Source organism: Simochromis diagramma, unplaced genomic scaffold (assembly GCF_900408965.1).
Source record: "Simochromis diagramma unplaced genomic scaffold, fSimDia1.1 OVJJ01000602.1, whole genome shotgun sequence".
NCBI lineage: Eukaryota > Metazoa > Chordata > Actinopteri > Cichliformes > Cichlidae > Simochromis > Simochromis diagramma.
Genome location: NW_024387040.1, coordinates 7,989,729 through 8,010,948, shown reverse-complemented (window position 1 = coordinate 8,010,948; position 21,220 = coordinate 7,989,729). Strand labels below are relative to the sequence as shown.

General features: G+C 40.5%; 1 protein-coding gene across 3 annotated transcripts in view; it reads right to left on the bottom strand.

Annotated features, from left to right (window-relative positions):
- Positions 1–21,220, bottom strand: part of plxdc2b (plexin domain containing 2b) — a 112,419-nt gene that overhangs the window by 5,806 nt on the left and 85,393 nt on the right. For all 3 annotated transcript variants that reach the window (XM_040043813.1, XM_040043814.1, XM_040043816.1), the window contains 6 exons: positions 17,410–17,505; positions 17,171–17,252; positions 9,899–9,959; positions 9,628–9,781; positions 5,359–5,397; positions 229–395 (listed from right to left, as the gene is read on the bottom strand). In XM_040043813.1, coding sequence (XP_039899747.1) covers positions 229–395; positions 5,359–5,397; positions 9,628–9,781; positions 9,899–9,959; positions 17,171–17,252; positions 17,410–17,505 — 599 coding nt within the window. The remainder of the gene's footprint in view (positions 1–228; positions 396–5,358; positions 5,398–9,627; positions 9,782–9,898; positions 9,960–17,170; positions 17,253–17,409; positions 17,506–21,220) is intronic.

Genomic DNA, 21,220 nt, shown 5'->3' with positions numbered 1-21,220 from the left:
TTCAAATGATGGCTGTCTGCATTTTTCGGATATTAGATATATTCAGCTTATTGAGAACACCCATGAATGTTAACCGGTTTGATTCTCATAACCAGAATTAAAAAACTTCTCTATAGCAAAAAAAACAATAGCACAGGAAAATATAATAAGTAATTTATGTCAAGGTGTAAGACTGACAATCAGCCCTCTGACGTCAGAAACAGAAGAACTGGTGGTGCCGCTGCTCACCTCGATAAGGAAGAGGCTGGCTGCAGAGGTCGGGTGATGGTAGATGTAGACTGTGATCAGCACGCCGGCAATCATGATAAGCATCACCAGCAAGATGCCCAGGATCAAACCAGTGTGAAGAGGATGAGTGCCTTTCACCCTGTCTACAGCACTGTCAGCTGGCATCACTGGAAAACACAACAAGAAGCCATTATGTTGGCACACACGCATTCTGTTTGCTATTTCAGATTGTTAAGCACCGCTGGTTTAATTATCACTTTGTGCCACATGCTTAAAGCAAGTGTTATATTTTCTCTGGTTTCGTTGCAGTTTTGTTGTCGACCAGCAGGGGACACTCATTATTCATCAATACGCTCCTTTCCTGCTTGTGCCGATATGTTTAAGTTCAGCTTTCGCTCCGTGTCACCATTGTGGGAAAAAGGCATTTCATTTTAAAACCTAACAAATGCACCGCTCTCATTCAGCCATGCACGTCTGATTCATTTTCAGTGACTCTAAAAGTATTTGTTGAATGGTTAAAGGACATTTCTTTCACTTGGAGAACAAATTCAAGGTTCACTGTGCAACTGGCTCTTTAGTAGTCTCTGGCACGATTGTTCTGAAGGCTTTTTAGGCATTCAATAGCAGTTCTCGTCTCCCATAAGTGTGAATAAGAGTTAATCCCACACCAAGGTTAGCAGTGTTTGGTCCTGATGGGAGGAGGAGGAAGGTCTATAGCTGCTGATAAAGTCCTATTATAGCCTTAAGTCGTGGCACTGCAAACCGAAGAGGCTGTAAGTAGTGACTACATAAGAGATCGGTCCTTCAGCCGGTTTTGGAAGTCAGCGCTAGTCTGTAAAGCACTTCATCAGATTTATATTTGGACCTCAAAGTCGACCCAGCAGGTGTTTTGAGAGTTCTTTTGAAGATGATCACAGTAGCCTGTAAACCTACTGGGAAATCTCAGTTTTCATCTTTGGGGGTACAATTTCACAAAACACACACACAGACAAAAATACAAAAACTAAGAGAACTTCCTCTGTGATTTGTCAGAGGGAAGAATACACATAATAATGACAGAAAACAGTGTCCCAGCAGAGAACATAACCCAGCAAGGATTCTGCCTTCATGTTGTACCTCATCTCACACAGATTTATAGCAGGTTCAGGCCACGTGTACTCACAAAGCTTTTTTTTCTCTCCTTCTGTGCCACCCTGGCAACATCTCCAGGGCTCCTCCCCGGCTTTAATTAGCAGCAATACCCACCACTCGGCCTGTCAGCCAAGCAGCCTCTCCCCTGGCTCTCTGCCTCATTGATTTCCGGCGTACTCGGGTTGTAATCAAATCTGTGCAATGTGTGTGGGAATTCACTGTTAATGTGTTTGTCTGTGTAGACATTATGTGCCCACCATAACTGGGAATGAAAAATAAAAACAACAAACGGATAATTTGCTGTGCTGAAACAAAACAACTGATGGCCGGCAATGCTGACAACCCAACTGTGTCCATCGTTCGTCAATCAGCTATGAAGGCAGTGAGTCGGGATTCTTGCTTGACATCCTTGCTTTTGCGTTTAATGTAGTAAACACATGATCTGAGTATGCTCTGTTTTTCTCAGAGACAAGACACTTTCCCATGCGTTTGTCCGCTGGAGCTGCACAGAGCCATCTCCTGCTTCAGCTGGAAGTCCAAACGATGCGACAAGCTGTTAGTTGGGGGTGTTGGAAGGTTAGTGAGGGGCATGTGGCTAAGCCGAGATGTAGGCATAATGAGAAATCAAAAGCCTAGCAGCTAAAAACCAGCAGAATGCAAGCTGAGAGTGTCCGACCCCTGGAGGAGCACAGCGCTCTGGCACAGAGAGTTTCATCTGGACTCTTCTGAGTCTAAGCCAATAAGACAGCAGCGAAGGCCTCAAAATATCACATACACTGGGTGATAGTGGTCTGATGAAACAAGCAAAATTTTCTGTGTGGTTTCCAGACTCATGTGCAGCCATGTGTCCAATAACAGATGTATTATGTGAAAAGTGGAGCTGGACAAGACTCTAAAGACTGTGGAAAAACTGTGGAAACATGCAAAAAAACCCCCACATTTATATGTTTTACTGAGGCAAAAACTGTACTCATACTTAAACACCTTAATAGTGCACGACTGACATAATCAAAGCACCTAAAGCATTGCCTTGATGCATGCTCAATCATCCAGGTAAGTAAATCCCAAAAGGTTGATTCTGTTTATCTGGACATCCAGATGCGTCAAGATTTCAATGAAACGTTTCTCCCATTGAAAACACTACGTCCAGAGGAACAAAATCAACCTTTTGGGGCACATAAAGTATTTTTTCATAACTGTTTTCAGAATCATACACATTAAAATGAATTTACTGGACCATAAACTGTTGATGATTTTAATTACCTCTATAATGCCAGACAGCTTGATCTATTCCACACTTTGAAACTGTTTGCTCAAAGTATGTATATACAGATGAAACTGTTGGCTAACCTACCAATAAACAGCTGAAGTAGCTAGCTAAAACTGAGAATAAAAACTTGGAAATCATTGGCTAGCTGTTAAAATAATTATCTGGCAGTCTGGGAAACAGTTTCTATTGATCACTAATACATGGAGAGTATTATGAAGTAGGAACTAAAAGAAGACAAATTTCTGAAAGCCGTAACTGTAACCATAACTGCTAATGATAAGCTGAATATAGTACTTTTCCAGGCTCAAATGAACATCTAAAGATGAGAGGTGGTGCTGGCGGAGGAGTCTTTGAGCCTGTCTGACTGGATACTTTGCTGGGAGTATGAAATGACAGCTGGGAACCAGTGCTGTCTACAAAACAACCACAAAATATCCAAGTTTGCAAAAAACTAATTCTTAAATGTTCTTATTTTTTATCACAAAAAGAGCTTACATTGGTGTAACTTCAGTTATAGAAATACTTCAGTTTACTGACACGTGGCTTAAAATACGTAAGTATTTTATATAATATGAAAATATAGTATATGAATACTGTAATGGTGGGATTACAGTTGGATAGGGACAAAGTGGTAGGTGTACAGCACATCCAATTCATTCCTCATTAGCTTTGTCCTTATGACTGCTAGGTCCTAAGCACTAATGGACGACAGAGCTCTTAGACAGCAATAAAATACATTAGAGATTTTGAGAGAGGACAAATGAGACCAGAGGAAACCAAGCCAATCTGTTCATTTTCAGCTCCACATTAGTGCCACGGTTGGCGCAGGGGAGTACAACTGTTCTCTCACTTGGCTAATGGGTTTCAGGAAGCCAACAACACAAACTGAGCAGACCTATAATTCAGCCTTTTTATAAATAGGAGTCGGGGAGAAGTAGCGCTGAGAAGCAGCTCCTGAAAAAAGGGCGTCTCACTCCTGTTGTTTCTTATCTTGGCTCTTATTGGAGCTGTAATCACCTCAGCATTTCCTGTCACCGTCAAGGTCAGACCAAACCTGGCTGTGATGTGAGTTAAACATGCTAGATCACCCAGACAAACTGACAGGAAGCAGGCTGATTAAATACAACTTCATAAACACCCACTCGTTCCAATAGCAATACAATTAATACAGAGGAAAAGCCAATATAATTTCTCGCTTTTTATGTTTCAGTCCTTTCCTCACAATTTAGCTTCACCTTGAATAACACCATTGCCAGGTATGCGACGATAAAGGGTAGATGCATGAAAAATATGCAAAGAGATATCATCGCAGCACCAGGCGCCAGCACAAGAGTGCTCAAGTGATGGGAAACATGCAGCGTTTGTGTAATGAAAGTGTGATAGAAGCCGTGGATTTCCATTTTCTTTCGAACAGGAAATGAAACATTTGAGAGGCTATCTCCGAAAACTGATGGAGTTCAAAGTCATTTCAGGAGTTTGGATGGTTTTGAATCCCCGAAAGTCTAATTGGAATGTTTTGAGTTTGCTTGTACGACTATAAATGTTCATGGTTTATGTACATTTTATGCTGAAAGGGCATTGTTCTCATGTTTTTATCTCATATCATTAGAACATTTTACACAGGATCAGAAAATTCTGCTTTAGCAGTCAGTAGACATCACTGTTTACAAAAAGCAGCTAGACTTATAATACTGTGGCTCTAAGACAATAATGACGGTGAATTAACTTTAACATCATAACTCCTCACTTGATAAAACAGCAGCTGGAAGTTATGAATAATCCTATTTCTTAGTATTTATGAGACAATATTAGCAAGTGAATAGCCAAACAGGAAATCACATGAGTCACTTGTGCTGTTGCACTGATGCATGTAGATGGCAGCAGTGAACAACAGCTGCGACTGTAAAATTAATGCATATCAACTCGCTATTGCATAAAAGTCCAAGTCATCATAAGTCCACCACCATGCTTGACAGTTGGTTTGAGGTGTTAATGCTGATGGGTGTGTCTTGCTAAACATGGTGCTGTGTTTTATGGTCAGACATCTCAACTTTGGTCCAAAAGACATTGTTAAACAAGTCTTGTGATTTGCAAACTTAAGCTTTGCTGCCATGTTCGTTTTAGAGAGACGAGGCTTTCTCCTGGCAACCCTTCCAAACAAGCAACACTTGTTTTATTCCTAATTGTACAGTCATGAACTTAAACCCTGTAGTCTGAGGCTTTGGGTTTTGGTTTTGGCACTGTGTTACCACACACCTGAATGCTCCAGACCAGCAAACTGACGAAGCAATACATTTTCACACATTTCTCCTGCATTTTGGCCTAAATTTTGTTAAATAAATAATGAAAGTGTGATGTTTTGAATCTCCCCTTAAAATTAATAGTGGCTCAACTTTCTTTTTCATACGATGCTAACTAAATCCAACCGGGCCAAAGGGCTTACTGCCTCTATTCTCTGTTGCTTTTACTCGCATTGGTCCAGACACCATAATTGATCGCTGGGACCCACAGAGGACAATAAAGCATTACAGTGAGCTGCTGGAAAAAGTTTATCAACTGACTGAGCCACATGTCCCCCAAAAGATAAAAAAGCAATCAGGGACAGATGCCTCAGCGGTAAAGTCAAACCAGGAGACAGAGAAACAAACAATAATAAAAACAACAGGAAGCAGCAGCGGCTTAACCTCAACAGTTATTGGATGGCACAGAAGGGAAAGTCGGGGACCTACCTTGGTTGTCTCTGAGATGCAGAGCGATCTTGGTGTCATCTGTGAGGAGACAAAAACAGAAAGAACCACGAGCATCAGACACAATGATCAATATTTCTCTTTGTTGTTTGTTTCTGACAACATAAACAACTCGCTGATGGTCCCAAATGAGCCGAAGCTTCTTTCACTATATTTAACATCCTATTAAAAATGAAAGCTGTGAATATAATGGCTTAGCATTCCCAATTCGGCACATAAAAGCAGTCTGGGGTTAACTATACATGTGAAATATGGAAATGTAGCATGACCCAGTTCTCCTCGAAGGGTAGCAGCCATTTACACACACCATAGGATTCGCATTATGCAAATTTGACCCACACATCACACAGATGCATTTCACCGGATGATTTAATTCGAAAGGATTTCAGTTTTTAAAAAGAGCAAAGCAAGTGCATTTTAGCGACTGAAATGAATCATTAAAAGATATTGTTCTCTAAGTGGCTGCACGTCGCGCAGCAGAGTTAGGGTTGTGAATTTGATATTACTGTTTCTGTACGAGGAAGCCAACAAAGCAATTACCTGCTCTTCTTTCACAGAAATGTCTATTTAGGTGAAGGCGTACAGAGTATAAATGACCTGGAAGCACTTAAAATTAAAAAGCATTGTTTTTTGTAATCTATTCTCATGTATACATGCTGCACACGTGCCCAGAGAATATTAAAATCTTTTAATTGGTCCTAATTCCCCCATGTTCTTACTCCACAGTTTATTTTGGTAGCTAGATTTTAGTTTTACTTCCTGTATTTGTCCTTTTTTGTTCGCTGCCCGGATTACTTTCCCCTGTGTTCGAAGTCATTTTGATAAAACATTAAAGTCTATGGAAAAAAGGAGAAAGCTAGCAGACACATCTTTTTATAGAATAGGGGACAAACTGATTTAATGTTAAATAAGTATGAGGTGTTTAGGGCTTAAAAAGGTGGAGAAAAACATCAACAAATAACCTGACCTGGTAAGACATAAGACCTTTTTTTCATTGCTTTAATTCTACCGGAGGTTGTACATGCAGTGGAAGGTGGGAAATAAATTGCTTTTACAACTATCCCCAGTGCCGTGTAGCTATCATGGCTTAAAATACATATTACTGCAAAAATTCCATTCACTTTATAAGTGACTAGTTCCTTAGAGGGAGGCATATTAAGTACAGCTGAACGTGAGCAGAGTGAGAGACGAGACGTTTCCATCTCTTACACCCAAACAAGCCTCCACCCACGCAGACACATTCATCCTCTCCAGTCTGTTTTTTACCTCCTTCGCTCTTATGTCAACCTGCAGCTTTTGCATGAGCCACCAAGCCTGTAATCTAAGCTGACCTTTGACCCTGTAGCTGACAAGTGAGGGGATAGCCGGCGAAACTGATCCACTGTCAGACCGTGGGTGATAACAAATGTAAACACCGCAGCACGACCTCCTGAACTCACGGATACTAACACATACACACGCCGTGCATTTTACTCCTCATGCTGTCTGCGAGGCCTCTCACCACGCCCCGGTTTGATCTGTGGGACAACTCGTTGTGTTTTGCCTCACAGCGAGGCGTTTTTCCCATTCCCTTCGTGAACTCACCGCATCTATCCTCATCACAGCAGCGTGTCGAGCACCCCGACCGCGATGGCCCGGACATTTAAACTCAGCCCCCACGAGATGATTAATGGGTGTGCGATGGAAAAGGTCGGCCACTGCCGGAGTTAGCCATGAAAGAAATGCTTCTTTTTTGGAGGGGAATACAAAATAAAAAGATAACCCAGACTTTAATGTAGAAAGTTCAATAAAAAATTAAAAATGGAGGACAAATGAGATCGAGACGTAGAGCACAGAAACACTGCAGACATGCACTGGAAAGTCTTTTTAGACTAACTACACTTTTGGGGACCATTTTTAAGATTTAGTTGTTAGAAAATAAAAATTTTAAACTCAGTTAAAGCTCGTCCGGAAGCACAAAATAAAAGAGATGAACAGAACGAGAACAGCACAGACAAAAACAAATCGACAAGAATTTGCTGCAGGAAGCTGGAGACTTTCAAGACACTTCAAGGGTTTCACTGTAAAGGAGTAATAACCCACAAGAACATGATTAGCTTTAATCTTAGACTTTAAAGTCAGAACATCTGAGGTCAAACAAAGCCCTGACCTCGCGTGAGCCAATAGAAGAGACTGGGAAAGATTGTTTTGCTGTGTTTACTGAGCCACACCATTAACTAAAAAACTTCCAGAGAGCCCTAATTACACCTTTTTTCCATCGAGTCCCCTCAGCGAGGCAGATCACTTAAACTCCGTCCTGTTCAAGTCATATTCCTATGTGTTTACTTTCTAAAAGCTATGGAAAAATAACACAAATGAACAAAGACACTCTAGTTTATCATGAGTCTATGAGCGACACACCATCCTGATGACTTAAATTCCTCCAAATAGCCACAAAAATGCGTTTTGCACAACACAGAGTAGTGTTTACTAAAACCTACGATTCCCAGCTATTTCAGGAAATTACTGAGCCACTTGAACAAGTAAACATCAAATTTTTGGCCTGGTCTTTTAAGTACAGACAAATGGGGTTGAGTACTGGCATGTTGTTAGTTATTACTCCAACACGTTTATAATTTTTTTTACCCACATTAATTAATTAATGAGTACAAGGTACGATTTTTAATTGAATAAAGATAGAGCTCCCAAAAATATCACATGGAAGCAAGACAACTGAAAAAACCACCACACAATGTACCAGCTGTGTGATTTTAGTGTTGATTAGAAATGAGACCTCGCGTCTCAATGAGATTTACCTGTATGAAAAATATAATAAAATAAACAGTGTTTTTATACGGTGACATACATAGAGACAAGGGTAGGTGGGCCTTTCCTATCATTTTGATTCACTTACGATTCACATCTGGAGCTGATTAAGATAAACTGGCTGTTTACTGAAATAAAACGTTTAAAGGCCATATACAAAGGGAAACGAACCGAAAATTGGCACGATAAATTCAACCGACTCGTCGTAACCCTGGCATCTCTGGAGGCAAAGAAATGGGAGTAAACAAACTCCAGAGGACACCTTGGCCGTTTTCCTATCATCAGCAAAAGACTGCTGTCTGCTGCCTCCACAGAGATTTGCATTAAATAACTCGGAGATTATGCGGTGTGGATTCATCTCCCTGCACTGAATCATGTGCTCAATACTTTGCGGTGCAATATTAAAGGAACGTGACTTTCTCGACCTTTGCACAAGTTGAGGAAATGTGTGTGATGCAATGATCCATAGCGACCGTTTGTTCATACCGTCTTCACGAAAGGAGGCGCAACACACCTGTGTTTTGATCAAAGGTGTGCGCTACGAAGCAACGCTAACGGGTTAGTGATCTTTAAGTCAGAGTTTTAGTATCGCGAAGGCGGCTCTCTTTTTAACCTGGTTAAATCACCATGGTAACCTGATCTGGAACTGGTTATCTTCTGGTATGTTCGGAAAGGTTCTGGTAGCCAAAATGTCCTCTATGTATAAAAGACATTTTTTGTTAATTCAGAGAAAATGCTCTATATTGTTTATATTGAATTTCTCTTGTGTCACACCAGTCCTCTGCATGTCCTCCTTTACGACATCCATGAATCTTCTCTGTGGTCTTCCTCTTCCTCACACCTGGCAGCTCTATCTTTAACGTCCTTTGTCCAGTATATCCACTATCTCTCCTCCGCACACGTCCAAAACACCTCAGCCTGAGCTGTCCCTCTGATATACTCATGTTAAGGCTTCAAAAAGGAAAATTAGTCTTTAGAGTCAAACAGCAAAACGCCTCATAAATAACCTGAAAAATGACTGAAAAGAACAACAGAGGGATGAGAATATTTTTAAGTGTCAACAGATCTGTCACATTCTTAGGCATGAAAGACCGAGACTGAGCTAGCAATGTGAGATGATCCCAGGTCTGTGTGGGTGCTTCCATTTTTGACTGGTGGGATTTGTCCTAATTCGATCTGCTTCTTTAAAAGTTGGTACAAGCACAGCGCTCCGGCGCTTGTCATCTGGAACATTTTTTTTTGTTTAAGTAGAGAGCTGCAGCACATATTCATGTATTCTTTAAACAAAGTGTGTGTCTTGTGCATGTTGCAAAACGGGAAATGCATCAATAACAATAAAGAGCAGCTCCAGAGCATGCACTTCATTTAACATCTCGCCAGAATGGAGCATCGATCACAGCACAATATGCTCTGTGGCCGCGATCCAACGCTTCTCTTCTACTTCACCTTCAGTGGGGACGCTGGTGGGGGGGTGGGAGGTGGAGGGTGTTTCCCTGCCCGCAGTGGCCTCCTTCCCCTTGGGTGTTGTTTTGGCAGCAACCGTGGTGGTGAAAGGGTAAAGGTACGTAGTGTCTGCGATGTCACACATCTTGTCCTTGGTCTGAACGATGAGACATTTTGTTATGTTTCTGATACCGATTTAGATGTTTCACCATCCTGAACTGTCGAAATCACTATCAGGTATGATGATGTAATGGCTGCTTATTGTGACACTCACCTCATCTGGGCAGCTACTGTCCATCCAGTCCTGGTGATGGCGGTCAAAGCCAGTGGAACATCTGAGAGCAGAGGAAACAGCACATATGTCAGTCTAATAAAGGTGGAAGTGGAGTGGGATTATAGTGTATGTATATAGTGTAACCAAAGTTGAGGATTTTCAGAACACACTAACATACACCGTTTTTTAAACAAAACATAAAGCAGGAAAGATTTAGAGTCATAGTCAGGATTTAGTTAATCCAGCAGAGGGGCTCCATCCTAACTGTTTATAATAACTAACAGTGTTTGGAGCACAACTGCTGTAGGGTACCCATCACAGCCAAGCAGGATACATTACTCTTAAAACCAGAAGTCAAGAGCTTCGATGTTGCCTGCAAGCCTGCTTTAAATCAAAACCCAGAGTATATATGGCCAAGCATTAGTTGGTCTGCAAACCGGTGGTCAGAGCTGTCTGATAACTCCAACAAAGTTGCAAGGACAGAATTAAAAGAGATTATACAGTATGTTGTGCTATGTATGAACAAAACTTTTTTTTGTCATATCCAATTTCGCAGAGTAATTTCTAGCTACAAATGAAAAATCAAAAAAAAAATTTTTTTTAAATGGTGATGTCGAGCGTTAGCACGGTTAGCTTGTTAACGTGTTATCGCCGTGCAGCCCCACGCACGGGGCGATCCGCGTTAACTCGCTAACGGAGATTTGCAGCGTTAATACGGTTATGGCGTTAACGTCATTTTACAGAGATTAACGCCGACGGCACTAATTCATTGCTTTCTATGTCCAGTCTCCCCAACTGTGTCCCTGGTTTGTTATGTCTCCATGTCTGTTTAACCCCAGTCTCACTTTCAAGTTCACTTGTCTTAGTCTGAGTCTCAGTGTGTGTTACTTCCTGTTTTATTTTGACAGTCTCCTGTCATGTGTGTGTGATTTTCAGTTTTGCTTCCCCTGTCTCGACAGTCAGATTCTGTTCAGCTGTGTTCAACAAATGTATCCGATCTACTCCTGTGTATATATTATCTGCGTAAGCCTGTCCTTGTTTTTTAGTTACAGACGTGTGTTAAGTTTGTTTTGTTGCAAGGCCTCACCAATAAAGCTGTTCTGAGTCGTGCATTTGGGTCATTCCCTTCCTGCCACACTGCTGAACCTGAAGCTTTTACTGTCTAACATTGGGCTGATCTAATATCTCTGTTTGGTTGTACTCTCTTTTCCTCTCTCTTTATACTTAACTTTTAATGCTGATTTACGTTTTCTAAAACACTAGCTTGATGGAAAACAAAGTGGAAAAGGAAAAAGGAAGACTAAAATGAAACAAAAGTTCTCACTGTAATCAAACTCAGGATGCTGCTATCCCAAACAGGCCAACAGTCTATCCCCAAATTTCACATTTCAAGCCTAAAAAGATTCTTTGTGGCTCTTCCAAGCTGAGTCATATTCCTCATGGTTGTAAGTACAACGAAGCTGAGTGCTCCCTCTAAACATTCATAGTGTAATTTAAGCTAAGCTCAATAATACTTTCAGGTTTGTTGACTTTGAAGCAAGCTGGGAAGAAAATATCTACACCTCCCACTCCCTGCCACCCTCTGAGCTTTGGATTCAAGGAGCTTAAAGGGGAAAGTGCGAAGGTCTGTGAGTGGGAAGTTCAAGGGGTCATGAGGCCTTGGGATAAGGGTCCTGCTGAGTCAACTATGCGTAACCATACGATTTGAAAAGACAGACAGCAATCGAGGCAACAGCTACTAATCTTGCCTGCTGTAAAGGATAAAAATTATAACTCGCTTGCTGGTGAGCTCGCCATCATCCTGTCTGTCTACGCTCTCAAAGGATTTTCTGAGTGGAAGACAAAGTTAGCATGCAAAGCAGGAAACCCACTCGCTCTGACATGCACACGGATAAAAACAACCTACGACCAGCTCGCAAGGCAGAAACACGGCAGTTCAAAGCACGATAGCAGTGGTATCTCTGCTTTGTGCTGCAGGGACACTATGAGCCCAAAAGGATCTCATGCATCCCCAGCAGGCCCCATTTCTCCAGAGAACATATTGTTATGGTAATGACTTTATCAGAAGAAGTCCATTCTCATCTTTCTACCTCTCTAATCATCCCATTTCTTTTACCCCCATCCCAAAAAAAAAAAATCACTCCATCTGTTCAATCAGGCGAGACAGATTCCTCTGCTTAATCCCCCATTTCCCCCCGGCTGCTTTTCCCCCCTGAGAGGGCAGCGGAGCAGCCAGAATGAGGCGCGATATTACTGAGCAGGTCTGGTCTAACCTGTCTCTAAAAGGAGCTCGTGGCTTTGTTTCTTCTCAATGGCATCCATTTCAGCCGGTTGCCATCTAAGACAGCGAGCCCACAGCGCTTTAATTAGAAATGGGCTGAGGTGCTTCATTTAAATATAAATAAACCCATGAGGTGAATATTTCTGCTCAGGTTTTCAACAATCACAGCAGGATGACTGGATCGTGATATTAGGTTTCATTCTGACTCATTCTTAGAGGGAGTCATTCCTTGCATGACAGAAATGATTATAAAACCGTTTTAACCCTTTAAATTTTCATATAATCAAATCATTTTGATGCATTTTTTTCAGTACATGTCTGTCAGGATAATTCTCTCTCTCTCTCTCTCTCTCGCTGATTATCCCACTGTGGAAGGTCCTAGAAGAAAACTACAAGCTGTTTGCCAACAGCTTGTAGTTTTCTCTCAGCATAGGCTGTTTACCCCTGAGAGCAGTATTACTTTAACATTATGAGGGGAACATTAGATGATGGTGACAGTTCATTCTGCTCTCAGTGATTTACTTTTAGAGAGAAATGTATTTATAGGAAGTTTATCACTTTGCTACTTTGCTAGTACCAGGTTGACCCCCTTTTACCTTCAGAACTGCCTTTATTCTTCATAATTAACAAGGTCCAAAAGCATGATTTTAAAACAGTTTTAACTCTTGGACCAGTCTCGCTGGACCAATTTGTCATGATAGCTTCACACAGCTGCTGCAGATTTGTTGGCTGAACACATGCATGATGTGAATCTTCCATTTTACCACATCCCAAGGGTGCTCTGTTGGATTGAGATCTGGTGACTGTGGAGGCCATTTGAGTACAGAGAACTCAAGAAACCCGTATGAGATAATTGTGCTTGATGCTGACATCATGAGATGGGTACACTGTGGTCATAAAGGGATGGACATGGACAACAATACTAAGTGTGGGATTTAAAAAAGTTCAGTTGGTGCTAAGGGTCCCAAAGTGTAAATCCTTCTTGTCAACTTGATTGTGTCAATATTTGACCCGACCATTTGAATGCTGCAGCAGAAATAAAGACTCATCAAATCAGATGCTTTTCTAATCTTCTATCATCCAATCCTGGTGAGCCTGTAAAAACTGCAACCTCAGCTTCCTGTTCCTTCCTGTTCGTAGCTGACAGGAGTGGAACCCAGCGTGGCGGCCCACCTTGGTTGCTGTTGCCTTCCTGTCAGCTCAAAGCAGTGGATGCTATCCTCTGGCGTCTACATGCCTACATGCAGTGAGTTCCTGCCATGTGATTGGCTGATTAGATATTTGGGTTAATGAGCAGCTGAACAGGTGCAAATAAAAACGTGTGTGCTACTCTTAGATTAATGAAAACACACCTGTAGTTTATTACTTTTTGGTTTTGCTTCATTAGTAAACTTTGCTTAGAATTTACTTTTAAGTAAAACAGGACTTTTGAGATCTAAAATCTCAGACTGGTGAGCCTGTGTGCCGTTTCACGTAAAAACTATAGAGGAACAATTTGGTGTGAGGCTACCACAAATTAAAATTCAACATTCGTCTCCTTAACACCCATTTGTGATGCACACCAGCTGTGTTTTTTTAGGTAAACAAATCCCTGCACCTCTAAGCACATCAGCATTCAGAGGCTCTGGCACATACGGCCCACTGTGAGTCCACAGCAATGTCTGTCATGCTTTATTAACCCGCTTTAGTCCACATCAGCCACAGCAAACTGATTCACCTTGTAACTTAGCATGAAAGAGGCGCCAGGCTCTCACCTTCACAGCACTCCACGGTGCGATCAGTCTGTTAGGGACGTTCCCTTTAAATTTCAGCTTCTTTCATTAACCCCCAGAGCCAGCGAGGCTGCCATAGTTTTTAATTAGTGCGTGTTTAAAGCATGTTTGCCTTTTTCAAAAGAAATGGCTGAAGGATACAAAGGGCAGAGTGATGCTGAACAGTTAGATATTAACACAGTAGGAAAGCTAATTAAAATGCTGCTTAATGAGATCCCTGCTACAGGCGTACAGTATCTCTCCACCGCATCCATAAACTGCTGAACAGAAAAGCACTTTTTCATATCATTGAACTGTAAATTAGATTGTCTTTGTCAAAGGGGAGGGCATTCAAAATGCAAAACAGAGGGGAAGTCAACTCCCAATACCCCTTCGAAGTCCAAAATAACAATTCCCAGCGGACAGAGCAGAAGAGCTACACATTTCATTAAGTACTCCAAATAAATAATTAGTCCAAAGGAAAAGATTGGCAGATGAACGCTCACTAATCAAGGAGTTTAAAATGCAGCGCCGCAGGAAAAGAAGCGATTGTAGCTCGAAAGGTCAAACGGCAAACCCCCCGAAACACTGACGACAATCTCCGAAAATATTTTCAACAAAATAAAAGTGCAGAAAAGCAGACACCCATTGACAGTCAGGTCCAAGCTTCCTTAACTTGCAGGGAAGATAAACTCCTCCACCATCTATCCTCGGTGTCTGTTTAGCTCAGACTTTTCTATTTGATAAAATAAAACCCACCACAGCTCACATTTCAGCTGTCAGGAAATTCTGGGGAGGAACGCCAACACTTCTTTAGCAGCTCAAATATTTACTTTTGTTTGAAATGATAAAAAGTAGAGCAAAGGTTGGCAGAACAGGTGTGAACTGAATGAATGTCGGAGTGAGTCGCTTTCTCTTCCAAAGACTACAACCACTGCTGCGTAGCATAAATGTGAAGCTGCCTGATTAAATTAAAACCTAACACACAAGTTTTTCAGAATAATCACATTATATTACTATATGTAAATCTGTGATCCAAATATATATGTTTGGATAAAATTTTACCAACAAGTCCCTCTAGACCCACTTGAAGTGTACACGTGGGGGATTCTGCAGTAGTCAGTGGATATGTGGAACAATAAATGCACATTTAAGTGGAAAATTAACAGTTCATTAACCGTAATGGATAAACAGACCTCTAAAAGTATTGTATAAATTAAAAATATTAAAAGAGAAAAGGTCAAAGAAAGCTGAAAAAGAAGGGCTGAAATAAAAAGTACAATTAGACTCACGGCTATATTTGATAATAGTGCCAATAAATTAAATAACTTCCATCGTCTGTCCTTCCATCCACTTCTTGCTTTTCACTAAGGCTTCAGTCCTGGGGGGCAGCACTTTAAGCAGACACCCAGACTTCCCTCTCCCTGGACCCATGCCTGATGAGGCACTGGATGGATGTCTACAAGACTGTGAATCTCTGTCTGTGTTTCTATTGTAATGGCCATAGTGACTTACCTAAAACTAAAGAAAATTATAAAAATAATTAGAAAATACAAAAATATAATAAAATATAATAATGCTGCCTGACAAAACCCTCCCAGCGATTTGTGTGTCCTGATGGTCTAGAACCAGAGAGCTTTTGCAAATTTGTTGAGACAGCGAGCTAAAAAGTTGGAAACTGTTCTTTGACAGCACAGATGATTGGGATTCACTATCTTGACCAAGGATTTTTGGCAAGCAGACTGAAGCAGCTGGGAATCTAACATTCAATCTTCCAATTACTAGTTGACCTGATCTGATATAACTGAATGTAAACCAATCAAGTAACTTTCACTTGATCAGATTTCATTACATTTAATGTTCTACACTGTGCTTACATAATACAATTAAACAGAAATTTTACATGTAATCAAATGAGTTAAACTCAGCAATTTAATGTATGGAACTGTGGTCCACCCAAAAAAGTCAGATTAAAACTTTCTTCAGCACGTTCATGATAAAAGGTGTTGAACAACAGACAGTGTTGTATATACAGTGTACACCTCCATTTTTAGCTTTTACGTACCAGTTTCAATTGTAGTAAAATGCCTTTTTGTGAGTATAAGGGATGTCACTTTGGATTTCAGGCATGAAGTGAGGAGCAGAAGACAATTTAAAGTGGCTACCTGACAGCACTCGCCTTCAACAACCACAACCAGCTGCTTCTTATACTGGCATGTGGGGTTCTGCTCCGCTTTAAATATGCTTCTAATGTCTAGTTATTGTTTGGACATGGGCATCATTCCTAACTGACCAATCATCATGTAATGATCATAGCGTTTGTTTGTTCACCATCTCCTCCTAGACAAATGGGCCATTCTTGAGGAAACTTTGTATAAACCTTGCCTATGGCACTGTGAGTGCCAAAAATTACACAGCAGGCACAAATATTTTATACAACTTCTACATATTTATTAGTATTAGTATTTAGTACTGGGGTTTTCTCTGTTTTCTGTGTATCATTGTAGGGTTACAATGCAAATCCAACTGTTGTGATTTGGCGCTATATAAATAAAATTATATTGAAAATTGAATTGTATTTTAGGGCTAGGCTGCTTTATGATAAATGACGATGTAAAAAAAATAAAGGATATAATAAATGGAGAAAAAACATTACAAATACAATGAAAACTCCTCAAAAGCAAGTCTTAAAAGATGAATGGGTCTGCTGCTTTTTAAAGGCATCCAGAGTGTCCACAGGTTTTTAGTTTAACAGGAGACAGCTTCAGTTTAGGAGCCAACAAAGGCACAGCTAAGGGCACATCCTGCCTTTAGTTTGAGTCTGGAGGGAGGGACAATCTCATAAATTTGCAGTGCATTTTTAATGCCCCCATGTGCTCGACCATGTGGAGCCCTAAAAATTATCCCGTGTAGCTTAAAACTGCTGAAGCCAACATAAAGAGAAGAAGAGTGGTGATATCACGAGACCCCTTTGAAGGCCTAGTCAAAAGATTAGCTGCTGCATTCTCGCTTATTTACTCAGGCAAAAAGTATGTGCACTTTGCCTATGTGCCAGGCAAGTTTTAATGGTTCAGTTCAATTCAATTTAGTGCTAATTCACAAACAAAATTCACCTCGAGGTGCTTTATATTGTAAGGTAAAGATGCTACAATAATTGCCTGTGAGAACATACTAGGTGGAAATGTGAAAAGGACAATAAAAGATGTCTTTTGTAAGAGTAAAAATGTTCTTATATCCAACCTGTTGAGCCGATGGCACCAGCTACAGTTGAAGCTGATCTGTGAGGAGATGCAGGAGCTACAGCTGGTGAACTGCAAGCAGGCTGCAGTGGAGAAAGGTTAAAAAAGAGGAAACAGTTTATGCAGTCAATAGCCAATTAGACACATGGCCAAGGAAAAGGTCTACAGCCTATACAAAAATAAAGAATTTGCTCAGCAGTCTATATCAAACCAAAAACTGTTACTATTAATTCTGCTTACTGGGTAAAGGCATCATTTCCACAGCTGTAGAGTTGGTGATCTTTGTCTTAGTCAGCTCCACACGGTGGTACTCATAGATCGTCCTCCGCCTCACATCTAGATTTTGAAGGAAAAAAAAAAAAAAAGAGGGACTGAGTGAGAAAGCAGCAAAGCCACCATCGCAAATCCTCCAAACCCCGAGATAAAAACTGGGACAAGTTATCCCTATAGAAAGAGGAAAGAGAGTGGGAGGCAGAATCGGGTCATATGGGATGCTACCACAGCACTTTATTTCTCCCCTCTCGTTGTGCCCAAAGTGTCAGACCACGACTTGGCAATGGACGGTAGCAATTTCCCCTGGGAGCTGATATCAATCAGACCCTGTTGAAAGGCTGCCTTCCCAGTCATCTGTAACAGCGAGCCATCAGCCAGGGCATGATGGAGCAATTGATTAGATACATCATTGACTCTCATTGCATTCTGGCCCCTATAACTCATATCGGCTGGAGTACAATGGGCTGTCTGGGCCATGCGTCTTTGCTACCATAAGTGGAAAAAAGACCAGAGCAGTAGCTTGACAAATATAATGATTGTGCCTTCCTGCTGTTAATGCATGGATTATTTCAAACTCTAATTAGATTTTTATATGACTTTTCTGTGCAGGCGCCCCAGGAATAAAGCAGTAAATCTGTACTGGATCGCACTGAGGTGCACTGCAGTGCGTACAGAGACAATGCACAATGCATGACATTCTTTATCGCACTTGTATTTGCTTGGGCGATGAGCTACAAAATGAAATTCAATACATAAAACTGTGGCTGTGGAATATATATAGCAAGTAAATCCCTTAAAATCTAATATATTTCCAACTGGTAAAACTGTGTTAAAGTTAAAGCTATTCAGCTTAAGCTTATTAAGTTATTGAGGTGTGAAGACTGATGCTACTCTCGTGTCTGCCTATTAAACATGGACAGAGTCCAGATAGTTTGCGTAGCCTAGCTCAGTTTAACTTAGCAAGAACACCGAAAGCAGTTAGCCCAACTCTGTGTGAAGCTACCAAAACCTGCTGCCTACCAGCACCTCTAGAGCTTACTTAGTAACATGATTGTTTAATCCCCACAAAAAAGTTATGGTTTTAATGTGCTGGGCTTTTGCTAAGCTAAGCTAAGCTAGGCTAAGCTAACTAATTAGATACATTTTACATTACTGGTTTTGCCCAGCTTATTAGTTATATTCAAAACACAGCCAACGTTAACACACAGTACATTAGAAAGAAGAGGGGGCAGGAAAAGCAACTTAAATAAAAAGTAAATTCTTTATGTCAAATTTTGATTGCTCGTATGGCAAAGATTGTCACATTATTTCCTGTTATCATTGTGTATGATAAATCCTGATTTGTAATCCAAAGAAATTGAATCCAACCCTTGTTGCTTCTTTAGATTAAGTCAGTTACATAGCACCACAAAAGTCCTTTAAACTTTTACAACACCCTTGCATTTGACACATTTGAATAACTTCTCTGCACTAGGTTCCTTTTTTTCCACTTGACTGAGAGACTCTTGGTGTGGAAATTGTTGTGCCCCTCATGTGGTACGACACTGTTTCCTTGCAGACTGCTTATTTTGATTACAGACAGGACGGCTGATCAAAGCAGCAAAATGTGAGCCAGCTCAGCCCAACCTGAGAATACAACCGCCCTTCCTTTCCCCTCCTCTGCTCCCCTGGTGATTGACTTCCTTTTGCCTACAGCTAAAGGATTATCAGGTGCCTAATGGTGTGGTGTGGGCCAGAGAGAGGTCATTTCCACAGCCTGAGGCTGCTGATGTCTGGGCCGACTGTATAGCTTCTCCGATCTGTGGTTTAAGGTGATAAGAAGCTACAAATTAAATCAATTATAGCCTGGTCTCAACAACAACATAAATAACACCTAATGAGAATTTAGCTACCTTCAGTGATACTATCAGACAAAGCCCAGTTTGCATAAATGCGTCATCAATTATGTAAAAAAAAAGCTTAGTTAAATTATCTTCAAACATCCTGAAAAGACAGTAAACAGTGTTGCTAACCTGGACTGTAATTCTTTTTTCAATTGCACATTTTATAAACCTGATTTAATAGTTAGAAGACTTTTTATTGAGCATTAATGAATGCAAACAGAATACCACAGATTTCTCTAGTTTACACGGATTAAATAATCCAGGTACAGAAACAAAGATCTGAAAATGGCTGAGGTGGTTTTGGCTTCATTTTAAGAGTGACTAATGATAAAGTCTAAGCTAGCATTAAAAGCATATTACAGTCTGTGTTGTAATAAGTGCTTGTATCTGACCTGTTAATTACACAGGACACCCACAAATATATTCACTCATCGCTTCCTTTACTGGATGGGCTGTGGGTTGGTCTGCCCATGGGTAAAAATTCATTGAGCTTAAAAAATGCAATAATGTTGTATAATCTAACTGGCTGCAGGCAAACTTTTTTTTTACATTTTCCCCCTATATTATTATGACTTAATGCACTTTATGGAGCATCCATTAGAATACATTTATTTATTTGTCATGACAAGGTTGTGAAAATATGTCAAAATGTATTACCAGGACGTTCAGCTTGATTGGAATAGCATGCTATGACTTCTGGTAGCAATTCATTGTATGTTTTTTTTTTTTTAGGAATTTCTCCAAATTTTCTTGTCCTTTCCTTTTAATGGAAGGGACAAGCGAGAGCTCATCTCTTCTTAAGGTTTTAAGTTGTAAGATTACAGGGTTTAACTGCCAGTAGATCACGCCACATAGTTGCTATTAGGTGTTGTTGTTAGCTGTTGTTCCCTCCTGATAGCTGGTGATGGGTTCGAATGGCATTATCAGCTAAAAATAGTCACCGCAGAATATAAAATGTTGGCACATGGCTCATGTTGTGTGATCTGGAGTACAGATTGCTCAAAAGTCTAATATTTTTTTGGATTTCACTTTAAAAACTGCTCTATCAGCAGTATATTTTGCAGCCTGCACTTCGATTGTATGTGCAAGAACAAAGGGAGACTTGATGTAACATATAAACTATTCCCATACATCATCCTAATTTTTTCATGACTACTGCTGATTTGTTCTTTTTCTAAAGGTTAGTTCCTTTTCCCTATTAAAGGTCATTTCCAATAGTTTTCTTTATTATTATGAAAAATCTCTGATTGTACAGGCAATATCGTTCAATTTCTCCACAGAGTCTTGCTGTGCAGTTTATAAAGCACATCAGGCCCTTTGGACTGACAGGTGCAGGATGCAAATACTGCCCTTTTCCTTCAAACATGGACATGAGTCAGTGCACTCTGCAAATACCATCTGTGAGAAAACAAAGCCTTGTTTGTTTCAGCTAATGGAAGAGTTTGATTTTCTTTACAGTGACTGCAGATGGGTGATATTCACAAAAGCCCTCCTATGGCTATTGAATAGTCATGGACTAAAACTAAAGAGGTTCATAATTTTTCAGACAAAGATGCAGTTTTACCTCTGTACACAACCACAGTGGATTTTAAATCAAACAATAAAAATATGATTTAAGTCTTGACTTTCAGTTTTAATTCAAGGAGTTTTTACAAAAATTTTGCATGAACAGTTTAGGAATTTTTATTCACAATCCAAATTTTGCAATGTCAATGTCAATGTGCATGACTGTGTTTACCTGTGCTACCTTCAGTTGCTGCTTGTGCGTCTCTCTGCATCTGTTTTGTATTTAATAACTGAAAAGCATGCTCCATTGGGTCGAGATCAGGTGACTGACTTGCAAAATCTGCATTTTAACCATCACATCTGTTTGACTTAAAATTCACTGTGGTGAA